The sequence below is a fragment of the Mustela lutreola genome, chromosome X (assembly GCF_030435805.1).
Source record: "Mustela lutreola isolate mMusLut2 chromosome X, mMusLut2.pri, whole genome shotgun sequence".
In the NCBI taxonomy this organism is placed as follows: Eukaryota; Metazoa; Chordata; class Mammalia; order Carnivora; family Mustelidae; genus Mustela; species Mustela lutreola.
In genome coordinates, this window is record NC_081308.1 from 67,814,362 (window position 1) to 67,835,217 (window position 20,856).

The following is a 20,856-nucleotide window of genomic DNA, read 5'->3' on the forward strand; positions in this document are numbered from 1 at the left end:
CAAAAGTGAACCCGAGCTGATTACTCAGCCTGGCCCCCGGTAAGGGCGGTGCAATTCCGCCTGCAGCAAAGACACTTGAGAATCACTACAACAGGCCCCTCCCTCAGAAGATCAACAAGAAATCCAGCCAGGACCAAGTTCACCTACCAAGGAGTGCATGTTCAATACCAAGGAGAGCAGCGGATTTCCAGAGGAGGAGAAAGCAAAGCACGGAACTCGTGCCTTTCTCCCCATTATTCTTTAGTCTTGCAGTTAAATTAATTTTTTTTTCAATTTTTGTTTTCTTCTTCTGCTAAATTTTTAACTTTACCCTTTTCTTTTTTAACATTTTTAACTAGTTTATCTAATATATATATATACATATATAAATATTATCCTTTTTTATATTTTCTTCTTTACTTGTTTTCTTAACTGTTTCTTTTTTTTTCCTGAACCTCTTTTTATCCCCTTTCAACCCCCCATGATTTGGGATCTCTTCTGATTTTATTAAAGTGTATTTTCCTGGCATCAATGCCACCCTTTTACTATTTTATTTGCTCCTTCATATACTCTTATCTGGACAAAATGACAAGGCTTAAAAATTCACCACAAAAGAAAAAAAAAAAAAAGAACAAGAAGCAGTACCGAAGGCTAGGGACCTAATTAATACAAGCATTGGTAATATGTCAGATCTAGAGTTCAGAATGACGATTCTCAAGGTTCTAGCTGGGCTCGAAAAAGGCATGGAAGATATTAGAGAAACCCTCTCAGGAGATATAAAAGCCCTTTCTGGAGAAATAAAAGAGCTAAACATGACAAAGTTGAAATCAGAAAAGCTATTTATGAGGTGCAATAAAAAATGGAGGCTCTCACTGCTAGGATAAAAGAGGCAAAAGAAAGAATTAGCGATGTAGAAGACCAAATGACAGAGAATAAAGAAGCTGAGCAAAAGAGGGACAAACAGCTACTGGACCACGAGGGAAGAATTTGAGAGAAAAGTGACAACATAAGATGAAACAACATTAGAATAATTGGGGTTCCATAAGAAGAAGAAAGAGAGAGGGGAACAGAAGGTATATTGGAAAGAATTATTGGAGAATTTCCCTAATATGGCCAAGAGAACAAGCATCAAAATACAGGAGGTGCAGAGAACACCCCTCAAAATCAACAAGAATAGGTCCACACCACGTCACCTAATAATATAATTTGCAAATCTTAGTGACAAAGAGAAAATCCTGAAAGCAGCCCGGGAAAAGAAGTCTGTAACATACAATGGGAAAAATATTAAATTGCCAGCAGACTTATCCACAGAGACCTGGAAGGCCAGAAAGAGCTGGCATGATATATTCAGAGACTAAACGAAAAACATGCAGCCAAGAATACTATATCCAGCTAGGCTATCATTGAAAATAGAAGGAGAGATAAAAATCTTCCAGGACAAACAAAAACTGAAAGAATTTGCAAACACCAAACACGCTCTACAGGAAATATTGAAAGGGGTCCTATAAGCAAAGAGAGACCCTAAAAATAGTAGATCAGAAAGGAACAGAGACAATATAAAGTAACAGTCACCTTTCAGGCAATACAATGGCACTAAATTCATATCTCAATACTTACCATGAATGTAAATGGGCTAAATGCCCCAATCAAAAGACACAGGGTATCAGAGTGGAAAAAAAGAACAAAACCCATCTATATGTTGCCTACAAGAAACGCATTTTAGTCCCGAAGACACCTCCAGATTTAAAGTGAGGGAGTGGAAAAGAATTTACCATGCTAATGGACATCAGAAGAAAGCAGGAATGGCAATCCTTATATCAGATCAATTAGATTTTAAGCCAAAGACTATAATAAGAGATGAGGAAGGACACTATATCATACTCAAAGGGTCTGTCCAACAAGAAGATCTAACAATTTTAAATATCTATGCCACCGACGTGGGAGCAGCCAACTATATAAACCAATTAATAACAAAATCAAAGAAACACATCAGCAATAATACAATAATAGTAGGGGACTTTAACACTACCCTCACTAAAATGGACAGATCATTCAAGCAAAAGATCAGCAAGGAAATAAAAGCCTTAAACGACACACTGGACCAGATGGACATCACAGATATATTCAGAACATTTCATCCCAAGGCAACAGAATACACGTTCTTCTCCAGTGCACATGGAATGTTCTCCAGAATAGTTCACATCCTGGGTCCTAAATCAGGTCTCAACTGGTATCAAAAGATTGAGATCATTTCCTGCATATTTTCACAGCACAATGCTCTGAAGCTAGAACTCAATTACAAGAGAGGATAGTTGGAAAGAGCCCAAATACATGGAGACTAAACAGCATACTTTTAAAGAATGAATGGGTCAACCAGGAAATTAATGGTTCAAAATCTGTGAAACACAGGAAAGGCAGTCCTGAGAGGAAAATATATAGCAGTACAAGCCTTTCTCAAGAAACAAGAAAGGTCTCAAGTACACAACCTAACCCTACACCTAAAGGAGCTGGAGAAAGAACAAGAAAGAAACCCTAAACCCAGCAAGAGAAGAGAAATCATAAAGATCAGAGCAGAAATCAATGAAATAGAAACCAAAAAAGCAATAGAGCAAATCAACGAAACTTGGAGCTGGTTCTTTGAAAAAATAAGATTGATAAACCCCTGGCCAGACTTATCAAAAAGAAAAGAGAAAGGACCAAAATAAATAAAATCACGAATGAAAGAGGAGAGATCACAACTAACACCAAAGAAATACAAACAATTATAAGAACATACTATGAGCAACTCTACGCAAACAAATTTGACAATCTGGAAGAAATGGATGCATTCCTAGTGACATATAAACTACCACAACTGAACCAGGAAGAAATAGAAAACCTGAATAGACCCATAACCAGTAAGGAGACTGAAACAGTCATCAAAAATCTCCAAACAGGGGCGCCTGGGTGGCTCAGTGGGTTAGGCCGCTGCCTTCGGCTCAGGTCATGATCTCAGGGTCCTGGGATCGAGTCCCGCATCGGGCTCTCTGCTCAGCGGGGAGCCTGCTTCCTTCTCTCTCTCTCTGCCTGCCTCTCAATGTACTTGTAATTTCTCTCTGTCAAATAAATAAATAAAATCTTTAAAAAAAAAAAAAAAAAAAAAAAATCTCCAAACAAGGGGCGCCTGAGTGGCTCAGTGGGTTAAGCCGCTGCCTTCAGCTCAGGTAATGATCTCAGAGTCCTGGGATCGAGGCCCGCATGGGGCTCCTCTGCTCAGTGGGGGGCCTGCTTCCTCCTCTCTCTCTCTGCCTGCCTCTCTGCCTGCTTGTGATCACTGTCAAATAAATAAAATCTTTAAAAAAAAAATCCAAACAAACAAAAGCCCAGGGCCAGGCGGCTTCCCAGGAGAATTCTACCAAACATTTAAAGAAGAAGTAATTCTTATTCTCCTGAAACTGTTCCAAAAAATAGAAATGGAAGGAAAACTTCCAAACTCATTTTATGAGGCCAGCATCACCTTGATCCCAAAATGAGACAAGGATCCCATCAAAAAAGAGAACTACAGACCAATATCCTTAATAAACACAGATGCGAAAATTCTCACCAAAATACCAGCCAATACAATCCAACAGTACATTAAAAGGATCATTCACCACGACCAAGTGGGATTTATTCCAGGGCTGCAAGGTTTCTTCAACATCCACAAATCAATCAATGTGATACAACACATAAATAAAAGTAAGAAAAAGAGCCATATGATACACTCAATAGATGCTAAAAAAGCATTTGACAAAATACAGCATCCCTTCCTGTCAAAACTCTTCAGAGTGTAGGGATAGAGGGCACATACCTCAATATTATCAAAGCCATCTATGAAAATCCCACAGCAAATATCATTCTCAATGGAGAAAAACTGAAAGCTATTCCACTAAGGTCAGGAACACGGCAGGGATGTCCATTATCACCACTGCTATTCAACATAGTACTAGAGGTCCAAGCCTCAACAATCAGACAACAAAAGGAAATTAAAGGCATCCAAATCGGCAAAGAAGTCAAACTATCACTCTTTGCAGATGATACGATACTATATGTGGGAAACGCAAAAGACTCCACTCCAAAACGGCTAGAACTTGTGCAGGAATTCAGTAAAGTGTCAGGATATAAAATCAATGCATAGAAATCAGTTGCATTTCTCTACACCAACAACAAGACAGAAGAAAGAGAAATTATGGAATCAGTCCCATTTACAATTGCACCCATAACTATAAGATACCTAGGAATAAACCTAAAGAAAGAGGCTAAGAACCTATACTCAGAAAACTATAAAGTACTCATGAAAGAAATTGAGGAAGACACAAAGAAATAGAAACATTTTCCATGCTCCTGAACTGGAAGAACAAATACTGTGAAAATGTCTTTGCTACCTAAAGCAATCTACATATTTAATGCAATTCCTATAAAAATACCATCCATTTTTTTCAAGGAAATGGAATAAATAATCCTAAAATTTATATGGAACCAGAAAAGACCTCGAATAGGCAAAGGAATATTGAAAAGGAAAGCCAAAGTGGGTAGCATCACAATTCCAGACTTCAAGCTCTATTACAAAGCTGTCATCATCAAGACAGCATGGTACCGGCACAAAAACAGACACATAGATCAATGGAACAGAATAGAGACCCCAGAAATAGACCCGCAACTCTATGGTCAACTTATCTTTGACAAAGCAGGAAAGAATGTCCAATGGAAAAAAGATAGCCTCTCCAATGAATGGTGTTGGGAAAACTGGACAGCCACATGCAAAAAAATGAAATTGGACCATTTCCTTACACCACACACGAAAATAGACTCAAAATGGATGAAGGACCTCAATGTGAGAAAGGAATCCATCAAAATCCTTGAGGAGAACACAGGCAGCAACCTCTTCGACCTCAGCCACAGCAACATCTTCCTAGGAACATCGCCAAAGGCAAGGGAAGAAAGGGCAAAAATGAACTATTGGGATTTTATCAAGATCAAAAGCTTTTGCACAGCAAAGGAAACAGTTAACAAAACCAAAAGACAACTGACAGAATGGGAGAAGATATTTGCAAACGACATATCAGATAAAGGACTAGTGTCCAAAATATATAAAGACCTTAGCAAACTCAACACCCAAAGAGCAAATAATCCAATCAAGAAATAGGCAGAAGACATGAACAGACATTTCTGCAAAGAAGACATCCAGATGGCCAACAGACACATGAAAAAGTGCCCCACATCACTCGGCATCAGGGAAATACAAATCAAAACCACAATGAGATGTCACCTCACACAAGCCAGAATGGCTAAACTGAACAAGTCAGGAAATGACAGATGCTGGCAAGGATGCGGAGAAAGGGGCACCCTCCTACACTGTTGGCGGGAATGCAAGCTGGTGCAACCACTCTGGAAAACAGCATGGAGGGTCCTCAAAATTTTGAAAACAGAACTACCCTATGACCCAGCAATTGCACTACTGGGTATTTACCCTAAAGATACAAACGTAGTGATCTGAAGGGGCACGTGCACCTGAATGTTTATAGCAGCAATGTCTACAATAGTCAAACTATGGCAAGAACCTAGATGTCCATCAACAGATGAATGGATCAAGAAGATGTGGTCTATATACACAATGGAATACTATGCAGCCATCAAAAGAAATGAAATCTTGCCATTTGCGACAACATGGATGGAACTAGAGCGTATCATGCTTAGCGAAATAAGTCAAGTGGAGAAAGACAACTATCATATGATCTCCCTGATATGAGGAAGTGGAGATGCCACATGGGGGGTTAAGGGGGTAGGAGAAGAATAAATGAAACAAGATGGGATTGGGAGGGAGACAAAGCATAAGTGACTCCATCTCACAAAACAAACTGAAGGTTGCTGGGGGAAGGGGGGTTGGGAGAGGAGGGTGGGATTATGGACATTGGGGAGGGTATGTGCTATGATGAGTGCTGTGAAGTGTGTAAACTCGGCGATTCACAGACCTGTACCCCTGGGGATAAAAATATGTTTATAAAAAATTAAAAATTAAAAAAAATAGTATAATAGAGGAAGTAGAAGAATGGACCAGTGACCTACAAAGCAGAGTAAAAGAAAGCTATCAAGGTGAACAGAAGGGAGAAAGAAAATAATAAAATATGAAAGTATACTTAAGGAATTCAGTAACACAGTCAAGCATGGTAACAGGCACATTATAAGGACCCCAGAAAGACATGAGGAAGAAAAAGGGGCAGAAATTTACTTAAAGAAATAATAGATGAAAACTTCCCAAATCTGGGGAGGGAAACATATATCCAGATTCAGAAGGCACAAAGAGGGGCGCCTGGGTCTCAGTGGGTTAAAGCCTCTGCCTTCAGCTCAGGTCATGATCCCAGGGTCCTGGAATCGAGCCCGGGAATCGAGCCACATAGGGCTCTCTGCTCAGCGGGGAGCCTGCTTTCTCCTCTCTCTCTCTCTGCCTGCATCTCTGCCTACTTGTGATCTTTCTGTCAAATAAATAAATAAAATCTTAAAAATAAAATTAAAAAAAGAAGGCACAAAGAAACCCCAATAAAAATAACCCCCAAAAAGTCCATACCAAGACATATAATAATTAAAATAGGAAAATGTAGTGATAAAGAGGGAATTTTAAAAGCAACAGGAGAAAAGAAAACAGGTACAAGCAAGGGAAAACATACAAGCATATTTTTTTAGAAGAAACTTTGCAGGCCAGAAGAGACTGACATGATATATTCAAAGTAGTGAAGGAAAACAAAACTATAACCATGAATACTCTCTCCAGCAAGACAATCATTCAGAACAGAAAGAAAGAAAAAGAGTTCCCCGGACAAATAAAGGAACTCATCACAACTAAACCAGCTGTACAAGAAATATTAAAGGGGATTCTCTGAGTGGAAAAGTAAGACAGTAATTATGAGTAAGAAAAGTAGGTAGCACTAAAGCAGTACAATTAAGTAAATACCAATAAAAATCAGTTAAAAATTTACGAACTACAAGGAAATAAAGTATATATCTAAAACACGGAGGGGAGGGGGTAAAAATTTAGTACATTCAAACTTAAGCAACCATTAACTTAATACAGACTGCTACATACAGAAAAACTTTTATATAAAACTAATGACAACCACAAATCAGAAACAACTAATACAGAAAACAATGAAGAGAAAGGAATCCAAGCATACACTAATAAAGCCAGCAATCACAGAAGAGAGCAAGAGAGGAAAAGAACAGAAAAAAACTACAAAAACAAACATAAAGCAAGTAGCAAAACGGCAATACATGCCTACCAATAATTACTTTGAATGTAATTGGACTAACTGCTCCAATCAAAAAATGGAGTGACTGAATAGATAAGAAAGCAAGACCTACCTGTATGATACCAATAAGAAACTCACTTCTGACATAAAGACATAAAGTAAAGGGATGGAAAAATATTTAGCATGCAAATAGATGTAAAAAGAAAGCCAGGTAGCAATACAGGTAATGGAAAAACCAAACTTTTAAAAGACTCTAACAAGAGACAAGAAAGGATAATATATAATCATAAGTAGTACAACCCAGAAAGATAACCATAAACCCATTTATGAACCCAACACTGGAACACCCAAAAATATAAAAGAGCTAATAACAAAAAAAGTAATCAACGGTAACATAGTAACAGCAGAGGACTTTAACTCCCCACTTACATCATTCAAACTGAAATCAACATGAAAACAGTAGCTTTGAAGGGCATACTGGACCAGAGCGATCTAACATATAGTCAGAACATTCCATTCTAAAAGAGAACATAATCCTTTGCATGTGCACATGGAACATTCTCCAGACTAGATCACATGTTAGGCCACAAAACAAATTTTAACAAATTCAAAAAGATCAAAGTTATACCATCCACCTTTTCCAACCACGATGCTATGAAACTAGAAATCAACCACAAGAAAAAACCTGGAAGAATACAAATATACAGAGGTTAAATACACACTACTAAACAATGAATGTGTCAACCAAGATATCAAAGAGGAAATCAAAAAAAATGAAAATGAAACCATAATGCTCCAAAATCTTTGGCATGCAGCAGAAGCTATTCTAAGAGAGAACTCTGTAACAATACAAGCCTACCTTAAGAAGAAAAAACTCAAATAAACAACATAACCTTACACCTAAGGAAACTACAAAAAGAACAAATGAAACCCAAAACCTGTGGGAGGAAGAAATATTAAAGTTCAGAGCATAAACAAAATTCAAACTCAAAAAAAAAAAAAATCAATGGATCAATGAAACCAGAAGCTGGTTCTTTGAAAAGACCAACAAAACTGTTAAACTGCTATCCAGACACATCAAAAAAATAAGACAGGACCCATACAAAATAAAAAATGAAAGAGGAGAAATAATAATGGACACCACAGAAATAAAAAGGACTGTAAGAGAATATTATGAAAAATTATATGCTAACAAATTGAACAAAATAGAAGAAATGGATAAATTTCTTGAAATATAACCTCCCAAAACTTCTTCGCAAAGAAATTTAACATTTGAACAGACTGAAAACAGTGAAACTGAATTATTAATCAAAAAACTCCCATAAAACAGAAGTCCAGAACCACATGCCTTCACAGGTGAATTCTACTAAATATTTTAAGAAGTTAATACCCAATTCTTCTCAAATAATTCAAAAAATGGAAGACAAATGAAAGCTTCCAAATTTACTCTACAAGGTCAGCATTACCCTGATACAAAAGCCAGATAAAGATATTCCTAAAAAAGAGAAATATAAGTCATATCTCTGAAGAACACAGATGCAAAAATCCTCCACAAAATATTAGCAAACAGGGGGGCACCTGGGTGGCTCAGTGGGTTAAAGCCTCTGCCTTCAGCTCAGGTCATGATCCCAGGGTCCTGGGATCCAGCCCCGCATCTGGCTGTAAGCTCAGCGGGGAGCCTGCCTTCCCCTCCTCTCTGCCTGCCTCTCTGCCTACTTGTGATCTCTGTCAAATGAATGAATGAATGAATGAATGAATAAATAAATAAATAAATATTTTAAAAAAAATGTTAGCAAACAGAATCCAACAATACATTGAAAAAATCACTCACATAATCAGGTAGGATTTATTCCTGGGCTGCAAAGGTGATTTAATATTTGCAAATCAACCAATGTGATACCTCATGTCAATAAGAGAAAGGCTAAGAAACATATGTTCATTTCAATAGATGCAAAAAAGCATCTGACAAAGTATAAAATCCATTCATGATCAAAACTCTCAACAGGGGCACCTGGGTGGCTCAGTGGGTTAAAGCCTCTGCCTTCGGCTCAGGTCATGATCCCAGGGTCCTGGGATCGAGCCCCGCATCGGGCTGTCTGCTCCGCGGAGAGCCTGCTTCCTCCTCTCTCTCTCTTTCTGCCTGCCTCTCTGCCTACTTGTGATCTCTGTCTGTCAAATAAATAAATAAAATCTTAAAAAAAAAAAACTCTCAACAAAGTAGGTTTAGAAGGAACATACCACAACACAATAATGGCCATATGTAAAAAACTCACAGCTAACATCATACTCCACATTCACAATGGAGTTCACTGAGACCTTTTCCCCTAACATCGTAAGTAAGACAAAGATGTCCACTCAAACCACTTTTATTCAACATAGTACTGGCAGTCCTAACCACAGGCATCAAAAAACAAAAACAAATAAAAAGTATCCAAACTGGTAAGGAAGAACTAAAACCTTCATTACTTGTGGATGACATGAAACCGTAAATAGAAAACCACCAAAAAACTACTAGAATTTATGGATGAATTCAGTAAGGTCACGTGATACAAATCAATGTACAGAAAACCACTGCATTTCTACACACTAATAATGATATACAAATGTCATTAATAATGAATTACAAATTAAGAAACTGTCCCATTGACAACTGCACCAAAAATAACAAAATACCTAGGAATAAAATTAACCAAGGAGGTGAAAGAACTATACTTTGAAAACAATAAAACACTAATGAAAGAAACTGAAGTTGATACAAACAAATGGAGAGATTTTCATGCTCATGGACTTGGAGAACACTGTTAAAACATCCCTACTTCTCAAAGCAATCCACAGATTTAATGCAATCCTTATCAAAATATCAGCACCATTTTTCACAGAACTGGAAGAAATAATCTTAACATTTGTATGGAACCACAAAAAGCCAAAGCAATCTCAAAAAAGAAGAGCAAAACTTAGAAGTATCACAATCCCAGATTTCAAGATATACTATAAAGCTGTAGTAATCAAAACAGTATAGTACTGGCACAATAACAGACACACAGATCAACAGAACAAGATAGAAAGCCCAGAATTAAATTCAACACTATATGGTCAATTAATTTTCAACAAAATTTATTTTTTCAACAGAAGCAAGAATATGCAATAGAAAAAAGTCTCTTCAACAAATGGTGTTCAGAAAACTGGACAGTGACATGCAAAAGAATGAAATGGGACCACTTTCTTATACCATAGACAAAAATAAATTCAAAATGGATTAAAGACCTAAATGTGAAACCTGAAACCATAAAAACCCTAGGAGAGAGCATAGGCAGTAATTTCTCTGACATTGACCTTATCAGCATTTTTTCTAGATATGTCTTCTGAAGGCAAGGGAAACAAAAGCAAAATTAAACCACTGGGACCACATCAAAATAAACTGCTTCTGCACAGCAAAGGAAACAATCAACAAAACTAAAAGACAACCTAGAGAGTGGGAGAAGATACCTGCAAACAATATAGTCAATAAAGGACTAGTATCCAAAATATATAAAGAATTTATACAACTCAACACCAAAAAACTTCACAAATAATCCAATTAAAAATGGGCAAAAGAGGGCGCCTGGGTGGCTCAGTGGGTTAAGCTGCTGCCTTCGGCTCAGGTCTTGATCTCAGGGTCCTGGGATCGAGTCCCGCATCGGGCTCTCTGCTCAGCAGGGAGCCTGTTTCCTCCTCTCTCTCTCTGCCTGCCTCTCTGCCTACTTGTGATCTCTCTCTGTCAAATAAATAAATAAAATCTTAAAAAAAAAATGGGCAAAAGACATCAACAGGTGTTCTTCCAAAGAAGACCTAAGGCTGACCAACAGACACATGAAAAGATGTTCAAAATCACTCATCTTCAGCAAAATGCAAATCAAAACCAGAATGAGATATCACCTGACACCTATCAGAATGGCTCAAATCAAAGACACGAAATAAAAAGTTTTCTGGTGAGGACAGAGAAAAGGAAATCTGTTGATGGGAATGCAAACTGGTGCAGTTACTGTGGAACAAAGTATGAACATTCCTAAAAAATGTTAAAACAAAATTACTATATGAGCCAGTAATTCCACTAGTATTTACCCAAAGAAGAGAAAAAGAACACTAATTCATGAAGATATAAACACACCTATAAAGTTTACTGAAGCATTATTTACAATAGCCAAATTATAGAAGCAACTCAAATGTCCAATGATAGATGGATAAAGATGTGGTATATAACTCTACAATGGAATATTACTTAGCCATAAAAAAAGAAAGAAATCTGGGACGCCTGGGTGGCTCAGTTGGTTAAGCGGCTGCCTTTGGCTCAGGTCATGATCCCAGCGTCCTGGGATCGAGTCCCACATCGGGCTCCTTGCTCAGCAGGGAGCCTGCTTCTCCCTCTGCCTCTGCTTGCCGTTCTGTCTGCCTGTGATCGCTCTCTCTCCCTCTCTCTCCCTGATAAATAAATAAATAAATAAATAAATCTTTAAAAAAAAGAAAGAAAGAAATCTTACTGTCTGCAATAACATGGATGAATCATGAGTATAATGCTAAATAAGTCAAAGAAAGACAAATACCTAATGTTTCATTCATATGTAGAATTTAAGAAACAAAACAAATGAACAAAGAAAAAAGACAAACACAAAATAACAGACTCTTAACTACAGAGAACAAACGGATGGTTACCAAAAGGGAAGGAGGTGATGGGTGAAATTGGGGAAGGGGATTAAGAGTACACTTATAACGAGCACAGTAACGTATAGAGTTGCTGAGCCACTATATTGTACACCTGAAACTAATATAACACTGTATATTACACGTACTAGAATTAAAATTTAAAGAAATAAAGTAAATAAATAAATAAATAAGCAAGTAAGCAAGCAGCTGTGAGTTGTAATATAAATAAATAAATTTTTAGAATGAATGAAGGAATAAGTTTAACATGTCCCTAGTTAACTGACAAGGTTTACTAACTTAAATAAAAACACAATGCAAGTGACATACGCACATGTATTATAAACTGATTTTTAAGAACTGCAACAGTAATAAAAATTATTTTTAAAACTCTTTTTTTTTGGGGGGGGGGGGAGATACACTGACTGTTTGACCCATATCCTAATTGTCCTAGTTCTCTATCTCCTCAGGGTAAGGTAATTCATCTACTTTTTGGATTTTCCTTTTATTTTGTTACTGTTATAGACAGAAACATCTGTTCACGTGATTAGAAAAAAATGACAAGGAGCAGCAGTGGGTTTAATGATGTAAATTTAAAATTTTCAGGGGCACCTGGGTGGCTCAGTGGGTTAAAGCCTCTGCCTTCAGCTCGGGTTGTGATCCCAGGGTCCTGATCAGGCTCTCTGATCAGCGGGGAGCCTGCTTCCTCCTCTCTCTGCCTGCCTCTCTGCCTACTTGTGATCTCTGTCTGTCAAATAAATAAATAAAATTTAAAAAAATAAATTTTCAGAGAATTTTACCAGACACAAAGTTAGTCTGTCCAATTTAAAAAGTCATATAGGGGCGCCTGGGTGGCTCAGTGGGTTAAGCCTCTGCCTTCAGCTCCGGTCATGATCTCAGGGTCCTGGGATCGAGCCCCACATCGGGCTCCCTGCTCAGCGGGGAGCCTGCTTCTCCCTCTCTCTCTGCCTGCCTCTCTGCCTGCTTGTGATCTCTCTCTCCATCAAATAAATAAATACAATCTTTAAAAAAAAAAAAAAAAAAAAGGAAAAAAAAAAATAAAAGAAAAAAAAAATAAAAAAAATAAAAAGTCATATATATGCAGGTGTGCCTGGCTGGTTCAGTTGTAAAACCATGATCTTGATCTCAGGGTTGTGAGTTCTAGCCCCACACTAGGTACAGAAGTTACAGAAAGCCATATGCATGGCAAGGCAGTTAAAACTTCCACACACTGTTATACCAGCACAAAGCACACATCTCCATTACATAAATATATACCTACTAAACTACCAGCACACATCTGATTTTCCATCATAAACTATTTATTACTCCAGAAAAAGCACTAAACATTGGTAAAGAAATTCTGTCAGGTACCCAACCAACCTGGTATATCTGACACAGAATACTAAAAATATTTGGAATACCTTCCAATGATGGAGTAAAAATAAATGAAGGCTTTTTAGTACATCTTTAAAGAATTTTAAAGAGCCTTTTCCTATGCAGTATCCTTGCATATGACTGGCTTCAGGGAAAATTAAACCATGTAGTTATTCAAGACAGTAAAAGCATAAATTATGAATTAATTTATTTTTGCATACCTGATGATTGGCAAAATCCAGTATGTGAAGACAGCACTAAATTTTCAGTCACAGGCTTAATTTTCTGCTCATCACTGCTCCCCTCACCTACAGAATTCTGATCATCATCTCCTATATCAGAAGAAGATGATGATGTAATGTCAGCTTGCTTCCTTTTAGTGCTTGTTCTTAAGGAGTTTCTCATTTTCTCCTTGATACCGCCTGTCTTCTTTTTTGCTGAAGTTCTCTGTTTCTTCAGCTTTTTATTATCTTCAGAACTTTCCTCAGCATCCGAAGACGATGAGCCACTATGTACTTCCTTGGTATTTCTCTTTGAATTTAAATTTCTTCTTTCCCTCAGTTCTATTCTTTTCAGTCTCTTATCAGAAGAATCACAACCATCTTCTTTCATGGAATATTTCTCAGTATCAGATGACGAACAATCTTGTCTCTTCCTCAAACTCTTTTCAGGCAAGTTGCATCTTTTCTTCACTCTACTGGATGCCCCGTTCTTACTCCTTTTGTCTTCTGAAGAATCACAACTATCTCTTTTTCCCTGTAATTTCTCAGTATGATCAGATATTTCACCCTTCTTTTTAGAAGTTTTATCTTTTATTTTCTTACTTTTCTTGTCCCCGTAAGTTGTGTCATTCTTATTTTGTTTTATGCCTTTAGGAAAATGAGAAATTTCTTCTCCCTCGGGTAACTTCTCAGTGCTATCAGATGATGATTCATACTGTTGTTCGATCTTAATTACATTTTTCTTCAAGTCTATAGTTTTCTTTTCTTTTACTCCAATTCCCTTTTTGCTCTGCTTTTTGTCATCTTCAGAGGACTCATCACTCTGCTCTTTCTTTGGGAAATTCTCAGCAATGTCAGATATGCCAGCCTGTACTTTCTTACACGATTTGGTTTTCAAATGCTTACTCTTTTCTTTAGTTTCAGCAAACTTTTTGTCTTCTGGAGAATTAAAACTCTCCTCTTTCCCTGAAGGCAGCTTATCAGCACCATCAGAAGAAACACCTAACTGTTGCTTCTTAGAAATTCGATCTCTTAAGTCCATGTTGGTCCCGTCTTTATCGACTGTGCCTTCTGCTGGAGTGAAATTCTCTCTCCCATGTTTCCTTTCAGTATCATCAGATGATCCTTCTTGTGTGGTCTTCAAATTTTTCTGCCCTTGATTATCCATTCCTTTTTTTCTGTGTTTTTCATCTTCAGAAGAATCATAATCTTCTTTATTTGGAACTCTTTTTTTGGTTGTTTTGGCAGCCCCAATTTTACTCATACTCTTTATCTCTTTTTCTAATTCTGAGTCATAATTGGAAGATTCAGACTGGTTTTGTCGTTTCTTTTTAGAAATTATAGACTTCTTAGCTGATTTGCCTTTTTTAATATCATAATCTGAACCAGAAGTAGAACTTTTTCGTTTCCTTTTTCCTTTATCATCTTTCCCTGTTTGAGTCTTTAAATCATACAAAGTCTTCTCATGATTTGTATGAGTTTCATTGATATCAGTATCTGAAGAAGAACTGTGATTCATCCTGGATACCTCTTTGAGGATTGCTAACATTTCATCAGAATCTGAATTCTGATCCACAATCTCCGACTGTTTAGATTTAGCCAATTTATTAGGTTTGGGATTATCTATAGCACTGTCAGAAGAATTCCGCTTATCCTTTTTTCTCATTGGAACTGATAGTTTTTGTTTCTCCTTAACTGTTTCATTACTTTCTTCATCTGAGTTAGATGTTGCAGGATTGGTTTCTGTCTGTCGCCTCAAGGGAGTAGTCTTTACACGTGGAGATCTTCGAAGATCGGATTCTTCTGTAAGTAATGGAACTTCACTTTCAAATAAATGCTCACTATCATTCTTTTCCTGTCCAACTCCACAGTTCTCTGGCTTGGGGTTCAGACCAGAACTTTTACAGCCATCTTTATCTTGTGGTACTTCCTGACAATCAGCACCTTTAATTGGAGAATTAGAAAGGGAAACGGGGGTGAGTTTAACATATAATTCTTTTGTTACTTTAGCAGTAGTTTTTGACTTAATACCTCCTCTGTTGTCTTTTGAAGTAATATTTAATTTTACAGAAGAACTCTCCAGTTCTTGGTCAGTTCCACTATTGCCATCTCCCTGATTATCAGCAGAACTCTGAACTTCCATAGCTGTCTCAAGATTCTCAAAAATGTCTTCTGGAACTGAGGAAGGAACAGAAACAATATCCATGTCTAAATCTTCAGAAGTGTTAGCAGGTTCATACTGAGGTTCTTCTTTTTTATCTGATTTCTTATGTTCACCAGTGGCATTTTTATTTGTTCTTTGTTCCTGTATTGTAATATTCTGATCCATGTGCTCACTATCCACCAGCTTTCTTGCCAGTTTAGCTTCTGATTTTGAAATATCTCTTTTTTCTAAAGCACAGGGTTTTTCTCCTTTTCGTACTTTTGTTTCAGACTTAGCATCTATGACCTTATGCTCTTTGGTATTTTTCTCTTTGTTTCCAGCATCCAAAGCTCGAATCTCTGAATTCAACTCTTCTTCTAATGCAAGATGAGCTTTCTTGATATCAGCTAACACAGATTTAAAAGCCTTAAGCTGGCGTAACTTTATAGCAGAACTGGTTTCTGAATTATCTGCTGCCTGCTTCAAAAACTTAACGTAACTGGAGTTCATGTTAGATGTGGTCTCAATCAGTTTTTTTGCCTTCTTAATCATCTCTTTGGGCACAATTAGTGCTGAATAAGAGTAGGTTACTGAACCAGAACATGAATCATCTAATTTCTTTTCTTCTCCATTACAATTGGAACTATTTTTCTTTGGAGAAAATCTGGGTGTGTGGTCATATACTTTATTACTCTTCTCATTGTCAACTTTTATCTTCTTCTTATTTTGTTGCAACAACTGTTCTAAATTTTCAAATACGCTATTACATGCAGTGACCAAGTCCAACAAAGGTTCTGGGTGACAAATGTAGCAATACCACTGGTTGTTTTCATCCATTATTGCAGAGAGTTCCTTTCGACCAAGGTTGCGCAGAATGCATTTCTTGCAGAAGGCATTATGGCAAAAGTCACAGCAAATCAAGTTTCCACCTTCTGCACACCACCTGAAATTATTAAAAGATGAAAATATTATTCCAAAGTGAAACTCACTCTAAATTTTTTTCATTATTAAAGCAATTTAAATTTTCCTGCCAGGAATTCTAATAGTTATTTGGGTCATCTGCTTATTCTTTACTGGAAACTTAAACATAAACCTAAGGTTTTGTAGAAAAGAATAACCTTCCTTTAAAGACATCAATGATGATACAACAAAAAAATGGATCTAGTAACATGCTATGTAAGAATTTCCCCCAAAAAAGTAGACAATACTGAATTTATGTTCATCTTGATTTATTACCTACCTACATTGCTCATCCATTCCATCAGAGTCACGGCTAATATCATCACTCATGTAATATTTAAAGCAATTCTATTAAAAGAAAAGGGGAAGGGGAAATTTTATATTCAAAATGCATAATATTCATAAAGGACAAAAACTTTATTTTCAAGTCATTAAAAAAAGCCGAGGGAAAGTGTGTGTATTTGTGTGAGAAAACCAAAGCAAAACACTCACTACCCCATACTAGTACTTTCCTGACACAGAAATACCTCAATAAATTAATTCCTTGAAATAGATTTCCATATCATCAAGTACCACTCGACTTTATATAATGTTTGTAAAAGATTTCGGCAAATCAGGATTCTAATTTTATACGATGAACTACTAAACCTCTACATAAAGATGTATCAGATGCTGCTACTTCAGGTATTTAGTAACCTTCACATATAAACACCTGCTTTGTGTACGGCTAAGCAAAACTATCCTACATTTAGTTTCATTCTCTTTAAATCTCAAAACATTATACACAACTGGAAGTAGTACACCCAATTTTAGAGAAAAGGCTAATACGTAAGTAAATCTCAAGTCATACAATTAGGTTACAGGCAAAGCTGGTACTCAAATTCAAGTCTGACTGACTTTAAATTTATTTTCACTAAGCCTGGAGAAAGGGAAGGTTCTCTGCCCAGTGATGAAAAGTACCAATTAATAAAATGGTCTAGGCTCAACAGACTAGGCCTTGAAAAAAAAATTATATATTTTAGAAAAGAGAAAGGAAATGCACATTAAAAATCCAACCATATGAAATTCAACTGTCCCATTTTAAAACTAGAAGCAACAACATGTCCCCCTAAATAGGCTTATGGTTGAACTGAATTCAAGCAATGGAGAAACACAAATTGCTAAAAAAAAAAAAAAAAAAAAAAAAAAGTAAATTCAGTCTACTTAAGTAGGTCTATATCAAAAACTCATACAATGAAATACTTAGAGGGGGCGCCTGCGAGCAGTAAAGCATATGCCTTCAGCTCAGGTTGTGATCTTGGGGTCCTGGGACAAGCCCCACATCTGGCTCTCTGCTCAGCAGGGAGTCTGCACACTCACTCACTCTCTCTCTCTCTCTCTCTCTCTTTTTCTCCTTCTTTCTCTGATCCTCTGCCCCACTTGTGCTCTCTCACTCTCAAATAAATAAATAAAATCTTGAAGAAAAAAAAAAAGACCTAGAACTGGATCTCTGAGGAAAATCTGGTCTGCTCTTGCATTTCAAGGAAGCATTTTGTTGGAAAACAAACTAACCCAGAATTAATCTTAGCAGTAATGAGTAAGGGAAATCATAACTTTGATATTATAGATATTTAAAATTAACTCCACAGTATCACTAATAAAAGAGTATACACAGACTGTTAAAACTATCTACAACACATATGAAGCATTTTTAATTCTATCATCACCAACTTATGTCAAAACCCTGCCCCACATGGAGAGTTGAGATTTGGGTAACCAGAATACATGAGAGGGAAGGTTATAAAACATACATCTGCACACACGTATACTCTTTAGATTTGCCAACACACCATGCTCTGCTTCACTTACCAGCCTTTGAATACCATGTTGCCTCTGCTTAGAATACGCTGAGCCAATCCCACTCCACCAGGCTAATCTATTTACAGCTCAGATATCAGCTTATAGCATCTCCATTATAAAGCCCTCCAACCCAACTCCAGATTACACAGGATTCCTATATGTTCCCACATTACACAGTACTTCCTCGATCATGGCACTTACTGGGCTTTTTGTAATGTCTGTTCTCCCCATTACCACATAAGCCCTCCAAAGACAGAGACCAGGCCCATACTATTCATCACTATGCACCAGAAGTCTGACACTGTAAACCAAATATCTAATACACAGCAAACGTTCAAATATTTGTGGAATGAATTATAAATAGATCATTACATACCTTACAAATAAGTACTTGCAGTGAAGGATGTCTGTAAATGGAATCTTTTTGAAAATGATTGACCTGTTGTCCACAAGCTGTGCAGCTCACAATCCCATGAAGCCCATCTTCTAGGAGAAAGGAGTGACCATTATTCAGACATATACACACACACACACACACACACACACACACACACACACATAAAAAAAGATATTTACTTTAGTCAGCATTTTGCAATTTTCATATTGGAAATTAAATACTTCATAATCCTTAGAAAAGTGACATTTTGGACACGAAAGGCTAATAATTTTACGGACTTACTAAAAACATGACAACCTTGGAAAATTCCAGAACTACAAATCCTAATCTGTTTCCTTTTACAGATGCAAACCCTATTTCTCAACATGATAAAACATGAAGAGACTCCATAAGAGAAGTTCTAAAAATATGGGTCAAGAACTCTTTTTCATTTTACTATTGCTTTGCAAATAAATTAATTATCAGTTCTTAAAGAATGCGGAAGCAAGTGACGTATGTGGAACAGTCTTTTGCATCCTTATACTTAAAAATTAGGTATCCTCAAAATGAAAACGTCTACACAGACTCTTCCAATATAGTACATGAAAACCTGCGAATTTTAAATTACCAATTTCTTACCTTAGATTTATTTCAATACTATCTATAATTCCCATTAACCTCTCTATCTCACTATCCACTACATATCAGCACTGTCTACTATTTCCAATTAAGGACAAATAAGACTTGCAGGTGTATCTATCGATGTTGACAGCAAAACCTGAGAATGACTTGGAGGAGGGGGAAAGCAGAGCCCCATTCCACAGTGTCTGCAGGAAAACAGACTAAAGATAACCCAATGCAACAAAGAGGAAACCTCTCCTGCCTCACTTTCATCCCTAGTTCTGCGTAGGGCAGTGCTTCACAATCTGAGCGGAACATCAGAATCATCTGAAGAAACTTTTTAAAAGCAGAGACAGTCATTCTCATCCCTAAACCACTGAATAAGAATCTCCTAGACTTTTTTCTTCTAGTTTTAACAGATGATTCTGATGTGCAACCAAGATCTTGACAGAAGATGACAGATTACGATTCCAAACCAGCCAATGAAAATGCCTGCATTCACAAATAAAAAGATAATTAAAATAATAACCTATATCCCTAAATAAAAAACAAAACAATACATACATTTCCCACCTCTCAATTTTCTATTTTGTTTTTTTCTTCCTCTTTAGGTCCAAATCACCATGGACCTGAATATCACAAAGATTCTTATTTGCAGAAGTTAAGAAAGTTTAACCAAGTTTTAAGGGTACCATCATACTTTTCCAGACAATATAGAGAATTTGAAGACTCACTATGTAAGTTGCTAATATTTTATATCATACTGTCCTATGTTAGTGTTTGACCCTGAGTGCTAAATACAGTGTGCTTCATTTCAAATAATGACTGCATTAAGATATACTAATAAAAGAATATGAATGTTCATCCAATGTTAACATAATAAATATTAAGCATCTTCTATATGCTTTTGTACACATATCACTCAAAAATTAAAACTAAGTGATCCTTTGGAGAATTCTCCCACATGTGCACAAAGAATCATATATATGATATTCATTGCAGCACTAAATAGGAAATTAGAAAACTTCAAAAACAAAAAATTGGAAATAATTTCCATCTGGGAAATGGACAGTGGTTTATTCACATTACAAAATTCTATAAAGCAGTGGAAAATAAAAAACCAGATGTATATTCACTGAGATGGACACACTTCAAAAGCAATAATGAATGTGAAATACTACTTTATATATTTTAAGTGAAAAATAAATGCTTTATGAATAAACATGAACAGGAAAAATACAAAAACATATATGAAGATAATATACACACATGCATACAAACTTCAAAATAATCATCATGGCGGGGACGGGGTGGAAATGGAGGAGTAAGACTGAACCAGTATTTCATTTAAGTGAGATGTAAAGCCAACACTGAATAATGGTGAAATGTTACTTCATGTAC

At 36.6% G+C, this 20,856-nt stretch overlaps 1 protein-coding gene across 6 annotated transcripts in view; it reads right to left on the reverse strand.

Moving 5' to 3' along the window:
* The window catches only part of ATRX (ATRX chromatin remodeler), a 300,618-nt gene that overhangs the window by 189,756 nt on the left and 90,006 nt on the right, over nt 1-20,856 (reverse strand). For 3 of the 6 annotated variants that reach the window (XM_059158233.1, XM_059158235.1, XM_059158231.1), the window contains 3 exons: nt 18,835-18,944; nt 16,900-16,967; nt 13,517-16,602 (listed from right to left, as the gene is read on the reverse strand). In XM_059158233.1, the coding sequence (XP_059014216.1) occupies nt 13,517-16,602; nt 16,900-16,967; nt 18,835-18,944 (3,264 nt within the window). Of the gene's footprint in view, nt 1-13,516; nt 16,603-16,899; nt 16,968-18,834; nt 18,945-20,856 lie in introns of those variants that run through there. The other 3 variants (XM_059158234.1, XM_059158232.1, XM_059158236.1) reach the window with 2 other exon arrangements.